This window comes from Schistocerca cancellata, chromosome 4, assembly GCF_023864275.1.
Source record: "Schistocerca cancellata isolate TAMUIC-IGC-003103 chromosome 4, iqSchCanc2.1, whole genome shotgun sequence".
Lineage (NCBI taxonomy): Eukaryota > Metazoa > Arthropoda > Insecta > Orthoptera > Acrididae > Schistocerca > Schistocerca cancellata.
This window is the reverse complement of record NC_064629.1, coordinates 553111114-553135999: the sequence shown is the minus strand read 5'-3', so window position 1 is coordinate 553135999 and position 24886 is coordinate 553111114. Positions and strand designations below refer to the sequence as shown.

General features: G+C 43.0%; 1 protein-coding gene across 1 annotated transcript in view; it reads left to right on the top strand.

Moving 5' to 3' along the window:
- The window catches only part of LOC126184320 (trypsin-1-like), a 172512-nt gene that overhangs the window by 35175 nt on the left and 112451 nt on the right, over positions 1 to 24886 (top strand). Inside the window, exon 2 of the mRNA XM_049926696.1 lies at positions 21836 to 22317. Within this exon, the coding sequence (XP_049782653.1) occupies positions 21836 to 22317 (482 nt within the window). The remainder of the gene's footprint in view (positions 1 to 21835; positions 22318 to 24886) is intronic.

Genomic DNA, 24886 nt, shown 5'->3' with positions numbered 1-24886 from the left:
CGTACTGGCAAAACAAAAATGTCTCTCATAAAATTTCGTCTTGCGCACGAGCGATGGAACACAGCATCTCCGAGGTAGCGATGAGGAGGGGCTTTCCCGTATGACATTTCACGAGTGTATCGTGAATATCAGGAATCCAGTAAATTGTAAAACATATAATCTCCGACATCGCTGCGGCCGGAAGAAGACCCTACAAAAACGGGACCAACGACGACTGAAGAGAATCGTTCAGCATGACCGAAGTGCAACCCTTCCGCAAATTGCTGCAGATTTCAATGATGGGCCATTCAACGAAACATCATCGATATAGACTTTCGGAGACAAAGGCCCACTCGTGTACCCTTTACGCCTCGCCTGGGCCCGTCAACACCGATATTGGACTTTTGTTGACTGGAAACATGTTGCCTGGTCGGACGAATCTCGTTTCAAACTGGATCGAGTGGCTGGACGTGTACGACTATGGAGACAACCTCATGAATCCATGGACCCTGCATGTCAGTAGGGGACTATTCGAGCTGGTGGAGGTTCTGTAATGGTGTGGGACGTGTGCAGTTGGAGTGACATGGGACCCCTGATGCGTCTAGATACGACTCTGACAGGTGACACGTACGTTAGCATCCTGTCTGATCACCTGCATCCATTCATGTCGATTATGCATTCCGACGGACTTGGTCAATTCCAACGGTGCAATGTGACACGCCACACTTCCAGAATTGTTACAGAGTGGCTCTAGGAACATTTTTCTGAGTCTAAACATTTCCGCTGCCCACCAAACTCCCCAGACATGAAGATTATTGAGCATATCTCTGATGCCTTGCGTCGTGCTGTTCAGAAGAGATCTCCACCCTCTCGTACTCTTACGGATCTATGGACAGCACTGCATGATTCACGGTGTCAGTTCCGTTTGCACTACTTTAGATATTAGTCGAGTCCATGCCAAGTTGTGTTAAAGCACATCAGCGTCCCTCAGGGGGCCCTATTAAGCAGGTGTACCAGTTTCTCTGGCTCTTCGGTGTATGAGATACGTATAAAACTTGAACAGTGAATTTTTCGGGAAGTAGAGGCAGTCACATGTAACAATACTAGCCAGATAGGCAGGACAGGTCCCTCTACAATACATTTAAGGCTCATCAAAATCCGTGTTTCACAGCTCCCCTTGTTGATGGAGGGTCTTTCCCTTTCTGTATTGCCTTACTCAACTTCCTGTGGTTTGCCGGCTGTTCAACCTGTGGCTTCACGATCGGATCCTGATTGGTTTTGGACAGGGGAACTGTCAGCCCGTGAATGTGCGCCTTTGCCTTACTGGAGTGTTCTACTCAGGAGAACAGTCCGTAAGCACACGCACGTGGACAGGTCCTCATACAAGCAACTAGAAAGTATCTGTGTTAAACATAGCTTCTGTTTTCTAGAAATCCTGCTGTTTTCGAAAGTTATTTTTCATTCTACTTTACTTGCTGAAAGTTAGCTGATAAACTATACAGCAGGGCCTGTCGCGGCGTGCCTTGGCCACGGGCAGGCCAAGGCCCGGCCTGTCACTCGGCTTTCCTCGGTCCTTTCCGGAAGTCCCCGCAACAGCCCGAAATTTCATTGAGTATTGCGGTGCGCCATTTTTCAGTCGGCAGAACTCTGCAGAATGGTGCTGTCAGCGCTGCTTGACCATCGTACGGAGGGCGTTCACAGGTCCAGTGGCTGTTTGCACACAAGAAGCAGACTAGCGACCTATCGTCGCAATTCTTTAAGGAGGAGGAGATTAATGTTTAACGTCCCGTCGACAACGAGGTCATTAGAGACGGAGCACAAGCTCGGGTGGGGGAAGGATGGGGAAGGAAATCGGCCGTGCCCTTTCAAAGGAACCATCCCGGCATTTGCCTGAAGCGATTTAGGGAAATCACGGAAAACCTAAATCAGGATGGCCGGAGACGGGATTGAACCGTCGTCCTCCCGAATGCGAGTCCAGTGTGCTAACCACTGCGCCACCTCGCTCGGTGCAATTCTTTAAAATGAATAAGAATGACAGAAGAGAGGGATAAGACTTCTCAATTCGCGTAACGACAAGTACTGCATATTTGCTACGAAACGACACTACAATACCATGCAGAAGGAGTTTAAAGATTCCAGTTGACAAAGAAGGAGCAAACGATTGCGACGATCGACAGGCGGGATTCATTGTTCAGTACAAAAAAAGCACTTTGTGCTAAACTTGATGGCATGGAGCACGTGAAGAAATAGGTCGTACGAATAGTAAACTTTCTAAAGTCGCACATATTATTCCATTGTCAGCTGCAACCTTTTCCAGTGGAAATGAAAAAAGAGTATGGAAACTTCATACATCACTGTAAAATGCGTCGGATAAGTCAAGCACGCGTGGAACGATTCTTCGATTTAAAACTCGCTGTGTTGAATTTTTGAAGGAAAAAGAAATGCATGAACGAAAATTAGAGAATCCGGAATGTATTGCAGACTTTGCCTTTGAAGTGGACTTGACTGTATACTGCCCATAGTAATACGTTACATGGTAACTTCTTAGTAATTTGATGGGGATGCATTTTTTAAAAAATAGCGTAGTAGAACAGACACAGCTTTTGTGTTAGCAGAAGAGCCAACACAGCGTTACGAGTGGAGGCCAATGCACGCGTTTTAGCTCACACAGGCGTGAGGAGGGAAGAACTAACTATACTGACGTGAGGTCTGGAACATGACAAGGAATGGGAATTCAGAAAGCGGACGTAATTAGTTTGATACTTAACTTTAATCCATTAATGATGAACGTCGCTCTTGACGGTACACGATTCACATTATTATCTGTTCAGAATACATTCAGTAACTCAATACGGCGCCTTGATAGGTCGTAGTAAATGACGTAGCTGAAGGTTATGCTAAACTGTCGTCTCTGCAAATGAGAGCGTATGTAGACAGTGAACCATCGCTAGCAAAGTCGGCTGTGCAACTGGCCGAGTGCTAGGGAGCCTCTCGAGACTAGACCTGCCGTGTGGCGGCGCTCGGTCTGCAATCACTGATAGTGGCGACACGCGGGTCCGACGTATACTAACGGACCGCGGCCGATTTAAAGGCTACCACCTAGCAAGTGTGGTGTCTGGCGGTGACACCACAACAGGCTGACAAAGACAGTCCACTTCCCTAAGCTCACTGTAGGTAAAAAAAGAAAAAAAAAGAAAAAACACGAGGTTTGAATAATTCATTGTGGCCTGGACAGAATTAAAAGGATAATTTTACAAAGATTTTAAGGATAGTGTCAATATTACATCTGTTTCCATGCTGTTCTTGAGACCATTCGCCATTTCAGCTGAAAGCGCCCCTCTGCATGTGCCCATGTAACTTACTGATCTGCAACGTAATTCCAATTTTAATGACAAATCTTTTTACTTTAAAACTGTCCAGTACATCTATATTGCTTTCGTCAGGTAAAGTTCCCCGGTCTGCATAATGAGATTGCAAAAGTTCTACAATATTTCGATCGACATTTTTTAGTAAAAATTTTTGGAGGTTTGTGGTAAGTTCCTATGGGACCAAACTGCAGAAGTCATCGGCCCCTAGGCTTAGACACTAATTAATCTAACTTAAGCTAACTTACGCTAAGGACAACACACACACTCATGCCCGAGGTAGGATTTAAACCTCAGATGAGGGGAGCCGCGCGAACTGTGTCAAGGCGCCTCAGACTGCGCGGCTACTATACTTGTGTGAAAGACCTTTTTTCGATTATGAAACTAAGTAAATCATGATTACGTGGCAACTTGACTGTGAAACTCTGTGAAATTGTCTGCGTCTGTCCGTATGGTGACAGTTTGTACCAGATAAAAATTATATGATCAGTGCGCCAAAAATAATAAAATACTACCGAAAATTTGTTTTGTTTGTTGCTTAAGTTGTTGAGAAATGCAAAATACCAAAACCCCTGTCACCTACAGATTACCTTCTTGGATTGAATGTTTCTCATTAATGGACAGGTAGAGCTGATTAGTTGCTTGGCATACCTGCTCCTCTAATTTGAACCCTATCGATTGCTACTTGTGGGATCATTTAAATTCATTTGTATTCGTCTGCGGTGCCTGACGTGGAATCCCTTCAGAGTCTAAGTTTGACAGTTTGCGAGGAAATATGTAATACTCCTTGAATTTGGATTCATGTTCGCAAGACTATGAGACATCAATATGAGGCCTGTATTCAAGCAGGAAGTGAACATTTTGCAGCATTGTGTATAAACGCAACTACCTGCGGAAAGAAAACAGACGAATATCAATGTTTTAAAGGCAATAACTCGGAAACCAAGCGTTTCCGAACACATTTAATGAACTATTTTTGTTGCTTATATATGGGGAATATATACCTGAAATTATGCTTTCTCATTTTTGAAATACGCTGTATAATCCATAGGCATACGGTATATGAAGAAAATATAGACGCTTTTATTACATTTTTTTATAGTGAGCATTGTGACTCCCCTCCCCCACTCTCATCCGCACCTGTGTGGTGTTCTATACTTCTTAGTTAAAATATTTCTTTGTTAAAGTGTCCTTTGAATTACCTTCAAATTACTACAGTTGCATATTTATAAATAATATTTGCATTCATTATAATTGTTTCATAAAAATATCTATTAACCAGTTGGGGCTCTAACAGATATCACTACGGTAGCAAAGAACGAAATGAAAGCAAAATGGTCTCGCGAAAGCGAGACTGGAGGCTCGTTCTTGTTAACTGTAGAATGTTTTTCTGTGCAATCTGTAACTCTCTGGACAATCTTGACAACCAGAAATAAGGAAATAGCCTGGTTGTTGTGTGTCATCCAAGCTTTCTGTACCAAATATTGGTAACGAATCAGAATCTACAGCAGTAACTTAGACGAACAACGTTATACTTCTTTCACCGTTACAAAAGTTTGTAGGACCCAAATTACTGTGTTGCTATATTTCGTTGTGCACTCAGATGAGTATTCACAAAATTTACTCATTGGTCACTAAAACACATTCATTATCAAAATTCATTTGAGGTATGACTGTAGAAGCGAACCCACCTTTTATTATTCGTGGAAATCAAACTTATGCAGGATGGGATGCATTGTACCCGTGAATGTACCGACACAATATATGTTATCTTTAGTGGGTTATTAGTTTATTTAACTACCCGAAAATTTTGTGGAATTGTAATACACATGAGAGTGTTCATACAATTATGTCTAAAACTATTTAAAAAAAGCCGGAGGATAACATTTTTTGTTCATACGTAACGCGTGTTTAAAGCCTAACGAAGTATGGTATGTTAAACATATTTTAAAGACTGTTACGAAAATAAAGCACACAAAACTTTTTATATTATAAAAAAGTACAGAGTAAAACACTTCACGTTGCCTAAGACAAAATTAATACCGTCTTCTTTCGACAGTGCGTAATAGTACACTTAACAACCTGTAATCTGCAGCAACGGTACTTATTATTTCTCTTTAACAAATAACCCCTTTTCACTAGTCGAATATTTCCATGTATTTTTAAACGGTAGTTACGATTTTTGAATATTTATGCCAGTTTTGTATGTATTTGAAGTGAATCGTTTTAAAGTCAACACGGTTACTTTATCAACATTCTGAAGGCAGCAGGGATAAAATATTATGCATAAACCAAACTGCAGTTATTAAATTCAAAGGACATGAAAGGGAAGCAGTAGTTGAGAAGGGATTCAGACATGGTTGTAGCCTATCTCCGATTTATTCGAGCTGCACACTAGCTAGCTACGAAGGAAACAAAGGAGAAATTTGGAAATGGGACTGAAGTTCAGAGAGATGAAATACAAATTTTATGGTTTGCCAATGACGATATAATTCTATCAGAGATGTCAAAGGATTTGGAAAATCAGTTGAAACGGGATGGACAGGTCTTGAAAAGATGATAGAAAACGAACATCAAAAAATGCATAACGTTTTGGTAATGATATGTGGTGCATTAAATCAGGGGATACCGAGTGAATTAGATTATGAAATGAGTCACTAAAAGCAGTAGATGACTTTTGCTATTTGGGCAGCAAAATAACTGACAATGGTCAAAGTAGAGAGTATTGGGAATATCATGAAATACGTTTCTGAAAAAGATAAATTTGTCAACAGTGGATATAGACTGAAATGTTAGGAAGTCTTTTCTGGCGGTTTTAGTCTAGTATAGTGGACGATAAGCAGTTGAGACAAACGGCGAATAGAAGCTTTTGAAAAGTGGTGCTTCAGAAGAACGTTGAAGATTAGGTGGCTAGATCGAATAACTGATGAAGAGATACTGAAATGAGCTGCGTACAAAAGGAGTTTACCGCAGAACTTGACTAACAGAAGGAAGCTATTGATAAGACTCGTCTTGAGCCCTCAAGGAGCCACCAGTTTGGTAACAGAGGGATGTGTATCGGGTAAACATTGTAAAGAGAGACCATGACTTGAAAACAGTAAGTAGATTCAGGAGTATCTAAGTTTCAATAGAGATACAGAGATGAAAAGGCTTGCACAGGATAGATTACCGTGGAGAGTTGCGTCGACTCGGTCTACCGAAAGAAAGCACAACAGCAACAACAATCAGGTTCCAAATTTCACAGATAACTCTGAGAATAAAGGAGCATGAGAACAACAGAGACTCAAAAATGGCAAGGAATTCTGGAAATTACAAGCTATGTTTAATAGATAGAGTGAACATTAATAAAACCGAAATACTGCAAGGACGAATTGCTGACTGGAAATGGGGGAAAAAGGTCTTATGAACATCTCCAAAAATGTATCGTTGCCACGGTAGATGGCGCTGACGAATAAAAGTTCCTCTGACCACGTGCCGTGTGTTGGCAGGCTGTGTTCGCACAGTGAGCCGCCTTCCTGCACGTTCGTCTGTCTGAATGGACCTATGATCACACAAACACCCAAAAATGGCTTGAAATGTTGTGTTACGTGGCTGGTGTCCTTGAGAGTACTTGTTTTTGTATAGCCGTGCTGCCTCTCGACCGTTTCCATCTAACTTGCCGTACATAAACACCATCTCGGCTTGCTCCCGACATGAATACTGGACCATTCTGCTGCTTACAGTGCACTGCGTCAATCACACAGCCTGCAACGGACAAGGAACTCATGACACGTGGTCAGAGGAACTTTCGTTCGTCAGTGCCATCTACTGTGACAACGATACGTTTCCGAACGCGTGTTCATAGGACTTTTTTCCTCCATTTCTAATCAGGAATCGGTCCCTGCAGTTTGTCGGTTTTATTGATGTTCATCCTGTATGGTGCTTTTCAGTTGTTTCTGTGTGGGGTCGGCCTGAACAGTAACATTCCGGCAGGACGTACCCACTGTAAACAACAAAAGCGACTCGGTTCGTCAATCCACAGGCAAATTAACGGAAGTTGAGTATTGGAAGACACAAAGGGAAAGATCCTTCACAAAGAAAAATAAATAAATAAATAAAAGCAGACCTCCCGAACGCAGGCAAAAACAACTGAAAGAAACAGCGTTCCCCACATTTACACGCTCGTATAGCTATAATTTGGAGCCAAGTTCACAGTCGTAGTGCCTAGTGAAATATTGATATCTGTGAGTGCACATTTCGATTTTATAGTGTGTCCATTATGACATTCTGAAAGTTATTAGAGAGTGTGTGGCTATTATAATTCTTAAATTAATGACGTGTCACATGTATTGCTCAAATTTTCTGGTTTAATTCTTTTCAAATGCTGTATTTTTATTAATTACAATTTTTTGCATCTTATGCGACAGCAGTGCACTATTCACAATAATGAACAAATAATTATCAATACATTCAAACATTTTGTATATTTTACGATAATTAAACTGCCGGCTGTTGTGGCCGAGCGGTTCTAGGCGCTTCAGTCCGGAACCGCGCTGTTGCTACGGTCGCAGGTTCGAATCCTGCCTCGGGCATGGATGTGTGTGATGTCCTTGGGTTAGTTAGGTTTAAGTAGTTCTAAGTCTAGGGGACTGATGTCCTCAGATGTTAAGTGTCATAGTGCTTAGAGCCATTTGAACCATTTTTGATAATTAAACTAGTCATTATAGGTATATTGAAAGAATGTGTTCATTTTATTGTTATTATTAGTAAAATCGTACACATCTGTAGCATGTTAATAGTGGTGGGTTACTGAGGTGGAGTCAAGCTGTGCCTTATGTTTCTCTATGTTCAGAAAGGAGAAATTCCAGTCTCTGCCGTATTCGGACAATGAAAGAATTCTTTGCGACCAATGAAAATTTCCAATGAAAATTTGTACAAAGGCCAGGATTTGACACCGGGTCTTCTCCTTACTACGCAGATGCGTTAACCACATACGCCACCATGCCACAGTGGTTGTTACACACAACGGCGCGGACTACCGCAGCTGCCCCCCCTCCTCCCTTTTTCTTTCTCTTAATCCAAATTCCCATTTGCCGTACACTACCGAAGTAACGGCTGTAGTCCTTTTTCCTCTGTTTGCTCGTCAGATCACGCGAAGTCCCGTACAGCGTTGGGCGAAGAGTGTTCTGCACTGAATGATCACATTAGTCTTCACGGTCCATATGTATACGCAGAGCACTCATCGCCCAACCTCGTACGGGACTTCGCGTGATGCGACGAGCAAACAGAGGAAAAAGGGCTAGGGGCAATACTTTGGTAGTGTGCGACAAATGGGAATATGGATTGAGGGTGGAGGCGTGCTTCGGTAGTCCTTGCAGCTATGTAGCCCCTGTGCCGATGTGGCGTAGATGGGTAACCCATCTGCCTAGAGATCAAGACACCTGGGGTCGAATCCTGGCCTTGGTACAAATTTTCCTTTGTCACCAAGGAATGGTTTCATTACCGGAATGCGGCAGAAATCGGAATTTTTTCTTTCTGAACATATTCTATATCTAGCCATGGGATCAAACACGGAAATGGTGTCTGTTCTTTCGGACATGTCCAAAGGAACAGACACCACTCATATAGATTTGTATTTCTTTTATCACCAATACCCATAAAGTAATTGTTAATGCTTGAATCAATATTACATGTTAACATATTTATCTTTTTCAGAAATGGTTTGCCTGCCATTGCAAGTCTGCTTTTTAGATCCTTTTCTGTCCTCAATGGTTATTTTGCTTCCCAAATGGCAAAAATCCTCCAATAGTTGCAGCGTCTCATTTCCTAAACCAATTCCTGTGTTATTACCTGATTCAGTCTGAGTTCATTCGATTCCCTCGTTTTACATTTTTTCATCTCATAACGTAGTGGTAGTACTCCCAGTACCCCTTTGTCGTTCTCTGCCTGTATTCATTTTCTTACTCTTGGCACCAACTGCACCTGTATAGCTGCCTGAAATAATTGCATAAAATACGTTGCCAAATTAATTTAACACTGAGACTTCTCTGAAAGAATAATTGTACACATTAATCTAAACAGAAATAATGTCTCTGAGCTCTATGGGACTTAACATCTGAGGTCATCAGTCCCCTAGAACTCAGAACTACTGAAACCTAACTAACCTGAGGACATCACACACATCCATTCCCGAGGCAGGATTCGAACCTGCGACCGTAGAAGTCACGCGGTTCCGGACTGAAGCGCCTAGAACCGCTCGGCCACCGCGGCAGCGCTAAACAGAAATATTCTTACTCAAAAAACATCTGTGCGATTCTACAAGCCACAATACAATACAAACTTTGAGGGATTACAGAGGACGTCTTAAGGACAAAATTCAGATAGGAACCCAAGTCTGGCTAAAGTATGCTTCTAATAGTTTGCACGATGAAGCTGTGTTTCGAAACCTAACACAAAATCCAAAGAGATCCTAATCGTATGTGAAATACACCAGCAGCAAGAAACAATCAACATATTCACTGCATGATAGCAATGTCAATGTTACCGACGTCAGTGCCACCAGTGCCGAATTACCAAACATGGTTTTCCGAAATTCCTTCAGTGAAGAAGATGTTACAAGTATTCCAAAGTTCGGATGAAGATCAGTTGCCAAGATGACTAATTTGAAAACAGATACCCCCGGTGTAGCGAAGATAACTTCAGCCCCTGAATAAAGACAAGTTTTTCGGTCCATACTGTACACCAATTAGGATTTTTTCGGAGTGTCCTGATAAAATAGCCTCATTTTCCAGCAATCACATACACAGTTAAATAATAAGCATCCGGTCACTTCTATGTAATGCAGAGCTGACCACTAGATGTCATGAGTGAGGGGCTCGCCAGCATAAAATGAGGCGGGAGTATTGTGTTGTCAGTAGAGAACCAGTAACAGCAGAATGGATCGGTCGGGAGAACTCAGTAACTTCGAACGTGAACTTGTCATTGAGTGTCACTTTAGTAACAAATCCATCAGGGACATTTCAACCTTTCTAAAGCTGTCCGAGTCGCGTTTTGGTGATGTGATAGCGAAGTGGAAACGCAAAGTAACAGCAACACCTAAAGCAAGGCCAGCCAGACCTCATCTACTGATGGGCAGAGCACCGCGGAAGGTGGCTGAGAAAAATCGGGGGAAGTCAGCGGAACGAATCATTCGTGAGCTCCAGAGCGCTACCAGTAGCGGAGCTAGCACAATGAAAGTGCGTAGCGAGTTAACAAGAGTGGGGTACAATGGTCGAGCGACTCCTCCTAAACTACGCACTTCTGTAGTCGTTGTTATGTAAAGAGCAACGCCACTGGACAATGGATGGCTGGAAATGAGTCATTTGGAGTGAAGAATCGCGCTATACCCCGCGGAAGTCCGATGCGTTTGGAGAATGCTTGGAGAACGTTCCTGCCATCATGTGTAATGCCAACAGTGAAGTACGTATGAGGTGGTGTTACATTATAGGAATGTCACCTTATTGCACTTTAAAAAAACGCTAAGTGCAGAAGAATATGAGCACATCTTAAAGCGTGTTTATTTTGTGCAATAGAGGAACAGTTCACAGACGATGATTGTCCCAAAGCAGCATCTGTGAGGCAATGGTTTATGGACAGTAACATTCTTGGAATGGGCTGACTTGCCCACACTTCAGATCTAACCACACGGAACAACTTTGGATTGAGCCTCCGACATCACTGCCTTCTGTGGTTTCATCTCTTGAGTAAGAATGGGTTGCCAAGCCTCCTCAAACATTCAAACACCTCACTGAAAGTGTCCCCAGCAGAGTTCAAGCTCCCATAAAGGTGGACACACCATTTTTTACGTGCACTAGTAGGTGGCCGATTTCTTTTGATCAGGTAGTGTACTGTCTTGGTAAGACCGCACGTCGCCAGGGCAGGATGACCATGAATGGAATGCTTATGGCCGAGCTAATATTTCATCTCGCTCAGTGGTCGCGACTGGCGTCACATACTGAAGAACGTGTCGTCTCTCAATATGGCTCTCTACACAAACAATAAAATAAAGAGAACATGCAATACCTCAAATTTATTATATATTATTTTATTGTATGTCGTATTTTACTTTACAGTTTTCTTAATACGTAAATTACCGTTGTTGGGCGTATCATTCGTCAGCAAGTGTGTATCACTACAGTAGCTTTGACACTTCTGGGAATTTTAATTTTTCATTCCATTGTATTTTCAATTTTTTGTTTCTTCCAGCTGAAATAACTGAATGTCTTTTGGATATGTAAATAATTTTAGATTGTTTTATGTCATCAGTTTGACGATGGGTAAGTAGTAACCAAACTCAATCACTAAGAAAGTGAGCATTGCGATGAATGCTGAACTCTTGTACGGCTTTGTTTTTTAAAGTTATAGTTCCTTCAATGGCTCTGGAGAGAAACAAATGAAAAATGGAAAACTCACTATCTTCTGAACTATAATCTTTTTTATTTCTCGAATCATTTAAAATAGTACGATACCCCAATTAAGCAGCACATCCTGTACACCAACGCTGAGCAAGGTAGCGTGACGGTTAAGGCACTGGACATTCGTTTTGGAAGAGCGTGGTTCTAAAGCCCGTCGTATCCTCTAGATTTGTGTTAGTTTGGTGGTTTCCCCAAACTGATTAATACAAATGAGGGGTTAGTTCCTTTGAAAAGGTCACAACCTTTTAGTTTCACCATCCTCGAACAATATGAACTTCTGTAGTGTCTCTATTGACCCCGTCGTCATCCATCATCGTACAGAGTGGCCAGTACTGTAAGTCATAAGCCCATTTTTTACACGAGCAACTTTCTGGTCAAAATCGACTACTCCAAGTGCGTGCGCTTTCGTGCCTAAAAGTAGATCAGCAGCCAACCACATCGGGAATGTATCTATGACGTCAAGGATCTATAGACTGTGCTGTGTGTGGAGTTCTAAATTTCCAAAAATGCTTCACACTGATCTTGCACAAAAACAGAGGACTAAGACGGCATCTGCTAACATCGAAAGTTATCCTATTCTGGCTGATCGCACTAATATTACAGAAATGGATTTTGTGCTTACACATCTTCTTAATCTTCATTGTGTTGTTTTGCTTTATTTTCGTGACACACTGAAAATAGTGCACGAAGTCCTAGTATCTTGTTACTAGCGTTCTCCTACAAGAGAGACGAAATATCCGAAAGCAAAAAAGGTATTTACGCTTTACAAAGAAGATGCACACACTGTATATAAATAAGAACATAAATAAATAAAAGTGTTGCAATGAAAATCATTTCAACAGTCAAGAAGTCACATTTATTTGTCGAGAAAAATAAGTTTTCGATGTTACTTCGCAAAACAACAAGATACAAAGGATAACCTAAAGCAGCACTGTTTACTGCGTTCTAGATATTGTTTGATGCGTTTGCAAGAATATATTTTCCTGAGCAAATATCAGGGGCGCTCAAAAAGTTTCTGTCTGAGGGCGTTGCTGCAACGTATATGCAACGTAGCGCGACTCCTCTGCGGATACATGTGCATCGACACATAGGGAAGGGATTAGTGTGGCATTCGTGTCTTCCCGACCTGCCTGCGGTAAATGGACGCAGAAGTTACGCCGACTCGAGTGGGAGACACTCGCGCACCCGAAGTATAGTCATGATCTCTTCTCATGCGATTATCACTCCTTCCGTCCCGTCAAAAGAACCTAGAAGGATCGACTATTCTCGTCGAACGATCATGTGCAGCAGGCAGTTACAGACTTCTTGACGCAGCAGGACACGGTGTTTCGCCAAACGGGTTTCTTCATCCGGGTGCGTCGGTGGGATGATTGTCTCAATGCTCACGGAGATGTTGCCTGATAGGCATACTTTTACTATTGTTTCAGTTCTCAGGAGTGGAAAAAAATTACCAATCTTTGGCTAGAACATCCAAAACGTATTTTGCTCTGGTCATTAATGAACTCTATTATCCCTGCTTGTTCCTAAATTTTGTTACTATATTTGTTTTTTTTTTTCGTAAAAAGTGTAGCCCCTCATAACCTCACTTTTACAGTTCAGTTGCCAGACTGCACAGCAGACAGCTCTCACAACACACTCAGTTTTCACACTTACGTGTGAACGAAAGAGACCGCTCGAAACAGAAGAGGCTCAGTACAGGAATAAACGCCAGGAGTGCTGCAGTAGACTCACTTGTCTCGAGTTTAGTCAGTTGAGACAAGGAAGTCGATCTTGTGAAAAGACTCTTTAACGGTTGCAGGCGCAGCAGGAGCGGAGCATTACTACTTTTCCTCAAAGCCGCTGAACTTCTCGTCGTCGGAGTCGCTGTTCGGCGGCGGGTTGCAGAGCTACGTGCAGTACCAGCAGCAGCAGCAGTACAACCTCTTCCACCAGCAGCAGCTCTTCCTGCAGCAGCTGCAGCAGCACGGACAATCGCACGTACGTACAGCGGCCAGTAGCCGGCCGAGAAGATGTGGCGAGACTGCACACGCCTCGTCTTTTCCTCCTGTTAACTAATCGTGAGGTGTCTTATTGGCGCCCGCATCTCGTGGTCGTGCGGTAGCGTTCTCGCTTCCCACGCGGGGTCAGGGATTTTCTCTGCTTCGTGATGGCTGGGTGTTGTGTGCTGTCCTTAGGTTAGTTAGGTTTAAGTAGTTCTAAGTTCTAGGGGACTTATGACCACAGCAGTTGAGTCCCATAGTGCTCAGAGCCATTTGAACCATTTTTGTCTTATTGGTCACCCAAAATATGAGCGGCGTTCAGTAAGTAACTCAACACATTTTTTTCTCGGTCAATTTCTGTTAAAAAAATGCGGAATTTGTTGCGGGACATCGCAGAATATTCCCACTTCAGCCCCGTTACAGTGTCACGAAGTTTCAATAGGTGGCGGCGCTATGCGCTGTCGTCTGTAACGGAGGTTCGTTCCCAGCAGAGAGTTGTCATTAAGTTCCTCTTGGCGAAAAACCAGAGCATCTAAGATATTCGTAGACACTTGCAGAATGTCTACGGAGACCTGAAAATGAACAAGAGCACGGTGTTTCGTTCGGCGAGTCGTCTGACATCATCGCAACAAGGTCGCGCAAACCTGTTCGATCTCTCGCACACAGCTGTGACTCCTACAATGTTGAAAGTGTGGACACTCTCATTCGAGATAATCGACAGATCACAATCAAATACTTCGTTACGCAACTGGACGTCTCTGTTGATAGTGCTGACACACTTGTTCAAACGTATGTGCCCGCTGGGTTCCTCGCCGCCTAGCAAAAGACCATTAAAAGCATCTGTTCGACCCAATGATGGATGCACTTCGCGGGAAGCAGTACGTGGATAATGGAGGACGTTGGCTTTGACGTCGACCAGTACAGTGGTACCATGGGGGCATACAGGCCATCCCAGAAAGGTGGCGTAAGGCCGTCGTATTGAAAGTGTATATGACTTTGTAGCCAGAAGAGTAGGGAATAATATGGTGTATTGGAATCCCGAATAAAACTAACCTGCGATCAGAAAAAATGTGTTGTATTACTTAAAAATAGATTTCATTGTGAGCCTAGCTGTGTTTCACTGTTCGCTGTTTATGGTCTCCCAACTAAAATATGGTTCTTATATGATAATTCACCGTTGTCCAGAAAGTTTTGAAGGTATATCGGACCAACAGAAAATATTTCATTTATTCTTCTGGATTTTTCTTTCCTTTTAATCATTTGTAGAGCACATTTTAATCACACCTCGGTAGAAACAGTAATTTGGTAGTCAGGCTTTTATTATAGACGATGTGTCTTGAGTACACGATGTGTCTTGAATACACAATTCCGTTGCGTTGGATGGTTGTAGATCTTAGCGTTTAGGCACATGTTTTCTTCCCCTAGATTGTGCCCTACAGTAAAAGTCGGTTTTATGTTTAACGTCCCGTTCACGACAGTGTCATTATGGAGCTTGAGATTCGGATACAATTAGATGGGTAAAGGAATTCCGTCATGTCATTTCCAAAGGAACCGTCCTGGCGTCTGCTTTAAGCGATTTAGGTATCTGTGGTAGCCGTACAAATATTTGAAACCACTTCTTTCTTTTCTTTTATGTGCAGCACTGGAGCGTAAGAGGAAAATTCTAGGCAAACGTATATCTAGACATCACATTCACAAGGTAAGCAACAAACGGCTGAGAAAACTCTCCCATAGGTGATGTGAGTGAATAAAACGAAATATGTGTTGTGATTAAAAATTCATTTCAGTACCTATATACTCAGTACCATCATTACTGAATTTTTGATAGAGCACCTACTGATACCCCTACACGCAAATGCAGAATTATATCGATATTATTTCGGAAGTACCAGTGCAGTGAAGTGATGAGACGGAGTCGATTTACAAGTGGACTTCAAAAAGTAAGTTACACGTTATTACGGCAGGCCAAGTAACATTTGTCTAATGTTGGAATTCACTTCAAACTGACACAGAGAGATGACACTAGTCACCAAGTCTTTGTAAATAACAATCGGAACGTTTTACTAAGTGTTCAGCTCTTCGGCGGTAGAAATCCTCTTCTTTCTCACGGAGCCATTCGTGAACCGCTGTGTGAACGTCCTCTTCGTTGGAAAATCTCTTTCCCCCAGACGATCTTCCTCCGTTGCCTGGACTTGGGATTCATTATAGGTGATACAGACAGTAGTCCTGTGGACCAGTTCTGAACACGTTTTCCGAAAACTCTCTTGAGCAGCAAATTCGGAAAGCCACTCACAATGGAAATGCAGATTGACTCAAAAGTTGTTAACATTTGAAAACTCAATATTTCACGAAATAATGTTGGTAGAGAGGTAAAAATGGACTCACTTGCTTGAAATTACGTGGGGTTTTATTGAAACCACAAAGTACACAAAATGACCAAAAGATAGTGCTTAATACGATACAAAAGCAATAATTAGCATAACACTTGGTTTTTACGAAAGACGATGTTCTTTATAACGAATGGTCGACTTGTGGCCCGTCATTCATCAACAATATCTGTAGTCGAGGCACAATGTTGTGAATAACACTGTACAGCATATCAGTAGGTATGGCGAGAAATTGCCGTCAGATGCTGTCTCTTAGCATACTCAGTGAGGTCGGACGATCGCGATATTCTTGCGACATCAGGGAAGCCCACAACCAATTATAACACGGATTGAAGTCTGGGAACCTGGGAGACCAAGAATAACGGACATGGCAGCTCAGCACGCGATCCTCACCAAAGGATGTGTGCAAGAGATCTTTCACAAGAGTAGCAATATGTAGAGGAGCGCATCCTGCAAAAAATTCGTACCATCCAGCGGTGTTTATCAGCCAGGCTAGGGATGATCTGACTCCCTCTCTCACTACAAGTCATTTTATACACGATTCTCATGCGGCATCACTGACGTGTTGCTGTCCAGCGCCACATCTACATTTATACTCCGCAAGCCACCCAACGGTGTGTGGCGGAGGGCACTTTACGTGCCACTGTCATTACCTCCCTTTCCTGTTCCAGTCGCGTATGGTTCGCGGGAAGAACGACTGTCTGAAAGCCTCCGTGCGCGCTCTAATCTCTCTAATTTTACATTCGTGATCTCCTCGGAAGGTATAAGTAGGGGGAAGCAATATATTCGATACCTCATCCAGAAACGCACCCTCTCGAAACCTGGCGAGCAAGCTACACCGCGATGCAGAGCTCCTCTCTTGCAGAGTCTGCCACTTGAGTTTGTTAAACATCTCTGTAACGCTATCACGGTTACCAAATAACCCTGTGACGAAACGCGCCGCTCTTCTTTGGATCTTCTCTATCTCCTCCGTCAACCCGATCTGGTACGGATCCCACACTGATGAGCAATACTCAAGTATAGGTCGAACGAGTGTTTTGTAAGCCACCTCCTTTGTTGATGGACTACATTTTCTAAGGACTCTCCCAATGAATCTCAACCTGGTACCCGACTTACCAACAATTAATTTTATATGATCATTCCACTTCAAATCGTTCCGCACGCATACTCCCAGATATTTTACAGAAGTAACTGCTTCCAGTGTTTGTTCCGCTATCATGTAATCATACAATAAAGGATACTTCTTTCTATGTATTCGCAATACATTACATTTGTCTATGTTAAGGGTCAGTTGCCACTCCCTGCACCAAGTGCCTATCCGCTGCAGATCTTCCTGCATTTCGCTACAATTTTCTAATGCTGCAACTTCTCTGTATACTACAGCATCATCCGCGAAAAGCCGCATGGAACTTCCGACACTATCTGCTAGGTCATTTATATATATTGTGAAAAACGATGGTCCCATAACACTCCCCTGTGGCACGCCAGAGGTTACTTTAACGTCTGTAGACGTCTCTCCATTGACAACAACATGCTGTGTTCTGTTTGCTAAAAACTCTTCAATCCAGCCACACAGCTGGTCTGATATTCCGTAGGCTCTTACTTTGTTTATCAGGCGACTGTGCGGAACTGTATTGAACGCCTTCCGGAAGTCAAGAAAAATAGCATTTACCTGGGAGCCTGTATCTAATATTTTCTGGGTCTCATGATCAAATAAAGCGAGTTGGGTCTCACGCGATCGCTGTTTCCGGAATCCATGTTGATTCCTACATAGTAGATTCTGGGTTTCCAAAAACGACATGATACTCGAGCAAAAAACTTGTTTTAAAATTCTACAACAGATCGACGTCAGAGATATAGGTCTGTAGTTTTGCGCATCTGCTCGACGACCCTTCTTGAAGACTGGGACTACCTGTGCTCTTTTCCAATCATTTGGAACCTTCCGTTCCTCTAGAGACGTTCTGGACAGTTTTCACACTCGCTTTTGGTTTCCATAAAAGCCCACGTCATCTCAGGAAAGTGTGTCAATTTTTACCTGTATGCCTACATTATTCCATGTATTAGTGCATTTTCAAATGTTGACGGAATTTTGAATCACCCTGTATTTTGGATCTTGTAGTTGCAAAGACCTGACTTCATCGACAGTTTCAGTATAAGGATTGGGATAAGTGATCATGCCGTCATCATAGCGACGATGGATATTGAAGTCAATAGATCCATCAAAAGGGCTAGGAGAGTATTTATACCGGAAAGAGTAGATAAACAGCTGTTAGCATCTTTCTTAAACAATGAATGGACCTCATTTAGTGTTAATATGATGGACGTAAAGGGATTGGGGGCAGAACTTAAGCCGAGCGTTAATTGCACTTTGGAACAATATGTTTCGAGTAAGTGGCCCTATGTAAAATCACTAAGTGGATCGAAAGCTTCTCTCCAGCCAGTCGTCGACCAGTCTGATATGGCAATAGAAGATGCCAAAGCGAAAGCTGAAGTTTTAAATTTCATGTTTAATAAATCAATCACACAAGAGGATCGCACAGACTTTCGTAGGAGGACATAAAAACAGGCATTCCTGGCGTTGAAAAACAGGTGACAGATTGAAAACAAGTCGCCTGATCCGGACAGAATCCTGATTCGGGTTTACACAGAGTACTCTACGGCACTGACCCCTTACCTAGCTTGCACCTATAGCGAATCTCTCGCACAGCGCTATGTCCCAAAAGACTGGAAAATAGCGCAGGTAACTCCCGTATATAAGAAGGATAAAATAACTGACCTGAAAATTACAGATCCGAGGTCGACATGGAAATATCTGGAAGGAGTTTATGTCCAGGAGCAGATATCTAGAGACTGAATAAACAAAAGAATAATAATAAGAAGAAGATGATGATGATCTTTAACGTAGGTATGTTGCAGAAAAAATGGTTCAAATAGCTCTGAGCACTATGGGACTTAACTTATAAGGTCATCAGTCCCCTAGAACTTAGAACTACTTAAACCTAACTAATCTAAGGACATCACACATATCCATGCCCGAGGCAGGATTCGAACCTGCGACCGTAGCGGTCACGCAGTTCCAGACTGTAGCGCCTAGAACCGCTCGGCCATCCCGGCCGGCTATGTTGCAGAATTATTGAACGTATTCTAAGTTCGAATACAATAAATTTCCTTGAAACAGAAAAGCTTCCGTCCACAAAGCAACATAGAATTAAAAAGCATCGCTCGTGCGAAATTAATCTTGCCCTTTTCTCGCACGGTATCCTGCGAAACATGGATCAAGGACAACAGGCAGTTTCCACATTTCTAGATTTCAGATAAGATAAGCGTTTGACATGGGGCCCCAAAGTAAACTGTTAACGAATGTACGAGGGTACCGAATAGGTACCCAAATATGTGAGTGGCTTGAAGACTTCTTCAGCGGTAACATTTAGTACGTGACGGCGAGTGTTCGTCAGAACAAGGGTATCGTCAGGAGTGCTCCAGTAAAGTGTGGCGAGACCGCTTGTAAGTGTGTTGCAGGGAAGGTTGTCCTGAGAAATACCTGTTAAGAAAAAAATTCGATATGTTGCGCCTTTCCTATGTACTTGGCATTGAATTTAGCCCATCAGATCGTTGCGCGCGCAAATCCAAGCAGCCTGCTAGAGACAGTGTCGCCAAACGTGTTCTTCGTCTGATTTCCTCACACAGAACAAACGTGGCTTTTGCTCACCTAGCTTAAATCCAGCACTTTGGAAAAACGCACATTCTAACTGGCAATGAGCATTTGAACAAGTGGTAATTCTTGCACCCATAGATGTCTGTTCATTACCGCATTTTAGCGCGTGCAAGTGCTTGAATTTGCATCCGTAACGAACTGATTGGCTAACGTCTGTGTTAATTAACACGGAAACGGCACAATGTGTCAAATTTTTTTCTTAAAAATTATTTCTTAGCGCAACCAACGTTGTAGTATCCGTACAAGCTTTTCAGACTGTTTCTGACCACCCTGAATTCATAAATGATATAACGCATAGAGTGAGCAACAATCTGCGACTGTTTGCTGAAGATACTGTAGTATACGCGAAAGTATCGTCGTTGAGTGAACGTAGAAGGATGTAGGATGACTTAGAGTTTCTGTTTGGCATGATGAATGGCAGCTTGCCCCAAATGTATAAAAATATAAGTTAAGGTACATGAGTAGGAAAAACAATGCTGTAAGGCTCGAATGCAGTATTAGTGGAGTGCTGCTTAACACAGTTACGTCAATTAAATATCCAAGAGTAACGACGCAAAGCGATATAAAAAGTAACGAGCACGTAGAGCAATTCAGGCGCGTGCTACTAGATTTGTTACCGGTAGGTTCGATCAACACGCGACTGTTACGGAGATTCTTCGTGAACTGAAGTGGGAATCCGTGGAGGGAAGACGTCGTTGCTTTCGCGAAACGCTGTTGAGAAGATTTAGAGAACAAGCGTTTGCAGCTGACTGCGCAACGATTCTACAGTTGACAGCGTACATTTCGCGCAAAGACCGCGAGAACAAGAGAAATTAGTACTCATGTGGAGGCGTGTAGATATCCTTTTTCCCCTCGCTCCATATGCGACTGGAACAGGAAGGGAAATTACTTGTGTTGGTACATGGTACCCTCTGCCATATACCATATTGTGGCTGGTGGAGTATGTATGTAGATGCAAATGTAGGTGTTTGCAGATGTAGCTGTTGTGTTACATGTCGATGGCATTCCGACCCGCTCAGAATCGCAGCAAGTCTGTGCGACCTTGGTCAAATTCACCATGGCTGGACGCGATACTGAGTTTGGTCCTTCCACCACCAAAATTTCACGGTTGATCTGTGTGCAGTTTACACGTTTTTCCAAAAAGAACTGTACTGTTCTGTGCGCTTCAACTTTGGAGTACATTTCCAGTCACTGTCCTGCTTCACTCGCACTGTTATTCACTTGTTTTTTGTACCACAGTAAAACCTCGTCTGCAGGAAACTTGGATGATATATTCTCTTCTCATAATGCACTACTCTTGTTGCGCAATGGCTTTAGGGTGCGCCCACATGTGAAGCTTAGTTTTCGAAGTCCCTTCATGTATCCAGAATGAGATTTTTAATCTGCAGTGGAGTGTGCGCTGATATGAAACTTCCTGGCAGATTAAAACTGTGTGCCGGACCGAGACTCGAACTCGGGACGTTTGCCTTTCGCGGGCAAGTGCTCTCCGACTGAGCTATCCCAGCACGACTCACTACCCGTCCTCACAGCTTCAATTCTTCCAGTACCTCGTCTCCTACCTTCCAAATTTCACAGAAGCTCTACTGCGAACCTCTTCGCAGAAGAGCTTTTGTGAAGTTTGGAAGGTAGGAGACGAAGTACTGGCAGAATTGAAGCTGTGAGGACGGGTAGTGAGTCGTGCTAGGCTGGCTCAGTCGGAGAGCACTTGCCCGCGAAAGGCAAAGGTCCTGAGTTTGTCCCTTCGTGTGTGTTTACATCGCTCGTACCTTTTCGAGTGGGTCACTGTTACAATGTTGACATAACTGCATCCACGAAAATGTTTTAGAACAGTGTGTATTATTCTCTCTAGAGCATGTGCAGTGCATACCCGATTCACTGCCTCTTTCCAGTTGTACACACTCTGCTCAGCTGTGGACGGTAGTGGGTATGGAGGTCCCAAACGACAGCAGCCAGCCTAATATGTGTCTCGTATTACCAGGTGACACACAAACCTCAGTCTGAAGGAGAAACGCAGGCCACCGCTCCATCCACGGACAAACCTCCAAGCTGGTCGGATGTCATCAAGCCCACAACCGTGAAGCCGACGGCGGCTCCGACCACCCAGAAGCCACCTCACTGGTTGGTTGCCGTCAAGCCTACCACTCCAAAGCCGACGACGCAGAAACCTCCACCTCAAACGCAGCAACCTCCACCTCAAATGCAGCAACCTCCACCACAAACGCAACAACCTCCACCACAAACGCAACAACCTCCACCTCAAACGCAGCAACCTCCACCTCAAACTCAGCAGCCTCCACCTCAAACACAGCAACCTCCACCTCAAACGCATCAGCCTCCACCTCAAACGCAGCGTCCTCCCAGCCAGTGGGTCTTTGGCGTTAAGCAACCAACTACGCAGAAACCTGTGAAGCCTCATCGGCCGCCGACAGCGAGTAAACCTAAGCTGAAAGAGCCAGACAGGTACTGTGCTATGCAATGCTATTCTTTGTAATTACTGGAAAACCTTCCTCCTGGGAGTTTGATGTAGGATGGGTGCACAGCCTTACTGTAGATAGCTGGATAACAAACGGGACAGATGGGCTCTGTGGAGACAACTCCAAAGACAGTATGATCTTAGTGGTGCGAAGATGGTAAGTAAAGTTGATACAGTCTCGTACATAATTTGTCGTGCACATAACAAGATGTAGCAACATTATAAACATATTATAACTTTAAGGTTAAAAGCTTTATGTGGATACTTAAAAGGAACTTATATAACTTGATGTCTTAGGCGTAACTTATAGTAATAAGTAAGTGGTATAAAAACTCATCTCTTATAGTAACTTTAAGACATAAGTTTGTTAATATACAAAAACTTAAAAGAAACATAGAGAATTACTGTGGAGGTTGTAGCACGATATTGTACCAGTAGCCTCATAAGACGAAGTTCACAAGTCATTTAAGAAACGTGTAACAATTAACTCCTATCTTATGTAAAAATAATATGACCCTAATACCAGGAACATGTGTAGTGTTGGGTGGGTGTGGCGCATGTATTTAAATAGTAAAGTAAGAGAAACAGATAAAATTGTCAAAGCAAAATAGGTAAAAACAGAGGCTCTGTAAACCCTATGTTTGGAATATGTCATGTAAGGAAGGTGATGTGTGTGCATAAAATATTAAGGTTAAAAAAAGCAGCAAGATTGCTTAATAATAAGGTAACTGACAAAGTTTAACACTCTCAAGATATAATGACAAGGTACACTCATATCAGAATTGTACTGAGGAGGCTACACAATGACGGGGTTATACGACATTCCTGAAATAAAATATGGTATTTCCTTCTCTTAGAAATATGGATAGGTATTTGCATTTATTTTGTAGAAAGGGCGATCAAGAAGTTGCTGTTTGAAGGTTGTGCAGTCCAGTATCGGTATGCCAATCAGGCAAAATCGCCGTCAGTACTGAGACAATCATTCCTCCGACACACCAGGTTGAAAATATCCATTTGGTAAAGCACCATGTCTTGCTGCGTAAAGAAGTCCGTAACTGTTTGGTGCACATCCTCGTCTGACAGGAATCGTCGGACATTCAAGGCCTTTTGTAAGGGACAAAAGTTGTAGTAATCGCATAGGAAGAGATCAGGATTATAGGGTATGTGCACTAGTGTCTCCCACTTGAGTAGGCGTAATTTCTGCATTACGACATTTGCGATTGGAGAAGTTCTTTATCATGAAGCAGCAGCACCCTCTGCCACAATTTTCTCCGACGTTATGGACGCTGTAATTTCTCGAGGGTTACCCAGTACCGTTCCCAGTGATGAAGATACCAGATTCCTTTAAATCAATGAGCAATGGTAATCGCTAATCAAAGAACACGGTAAGCATCATCTTTCCAGTAGATGGCTGGTTCTTGAACTTCTTGGAACGAGGGAACGATGGATAACACCACTGCATTATCGACGTTTTCGACTCCAGTTCCCAGTGGCAGCACCAGATTTTGTTGCCTGCAACAATGCACTCAAGGAACGTGTTTCCATCTACACTGAAATGCATCAGGTGCTTCAGGCAAACAGCCATTCAGTTTGCTTTTTGTTCAGCATTCAACGTCCGGGGTATCCACTGCCTGCTGACCTCATGGTAGCTTAACTCCTGCGGGATAATGTGTTGCACAAGACTGAAAAAAAATTTTGATAGCACACAGATGGTTATGCGCTGGTCCGCATTAATCGCATCGTCAACCGCCCATTTGCTTTTGTGTGTAATGGATGAGGCTGGCCTCACATATCGACCAGCGTCTTGTGTCGAATCGAAACCAGCACAGAATTTGGTGCACCATTCCGCAACAGTGGTTCTCGTCAGACATGCTGCCCCATAGATGTTCTTCTTTCTCCAATGGATGTCTTCCGGTGTTTGTCTTTTGGCAGTCAAAAAAGAATAACAGCACGTTGGTCCTGTTTGGATGTGTAATGGTCGCCTGGTCGTAGATATTGCTAATTGCTATAATCGCATTATTTCACTCCCATTTACGGAGCTTGTTAGCACTTGATGTTAGGTTGGCGCCATTAAAATGCGTTGTGTTGTAGTAATCGCTGCTACTTGCTGGATCGCTGCTGTCTCTCGATGCTGATGCTGGCTCTACATCTGGTTGTCTAGGGTTAAAAACATGAGGTCCCGCGTTTTTTATGTGCTTTTGATGATAAAGAACGAGCGAAACCAACAAATATGTAAACTTCAAATATTTATTATTCTGGTGGTCATCTTAATTCCACTGTCCACCAAAGACCATGACACAACACAAAGTAGTATTTCTGTTACATGTTCTTTGCATTGTTTATCCATCTAAAACAATAACACACAAACACACTTTACCAAAGTGACATTCCGACTGCTTCCCGACCGTTCTTGCTGCCTGTATTTATAACATTGTCAAAGAACTACTAAAAAGAGATATAGTTTATAAGTCACATGTACATCTGTTATCATAATTTGTAGTCCGCCCCAGTAGCTGAGTGGTCGGCGTGACGGATTGCCGTCCTCCGGGCCCGGGT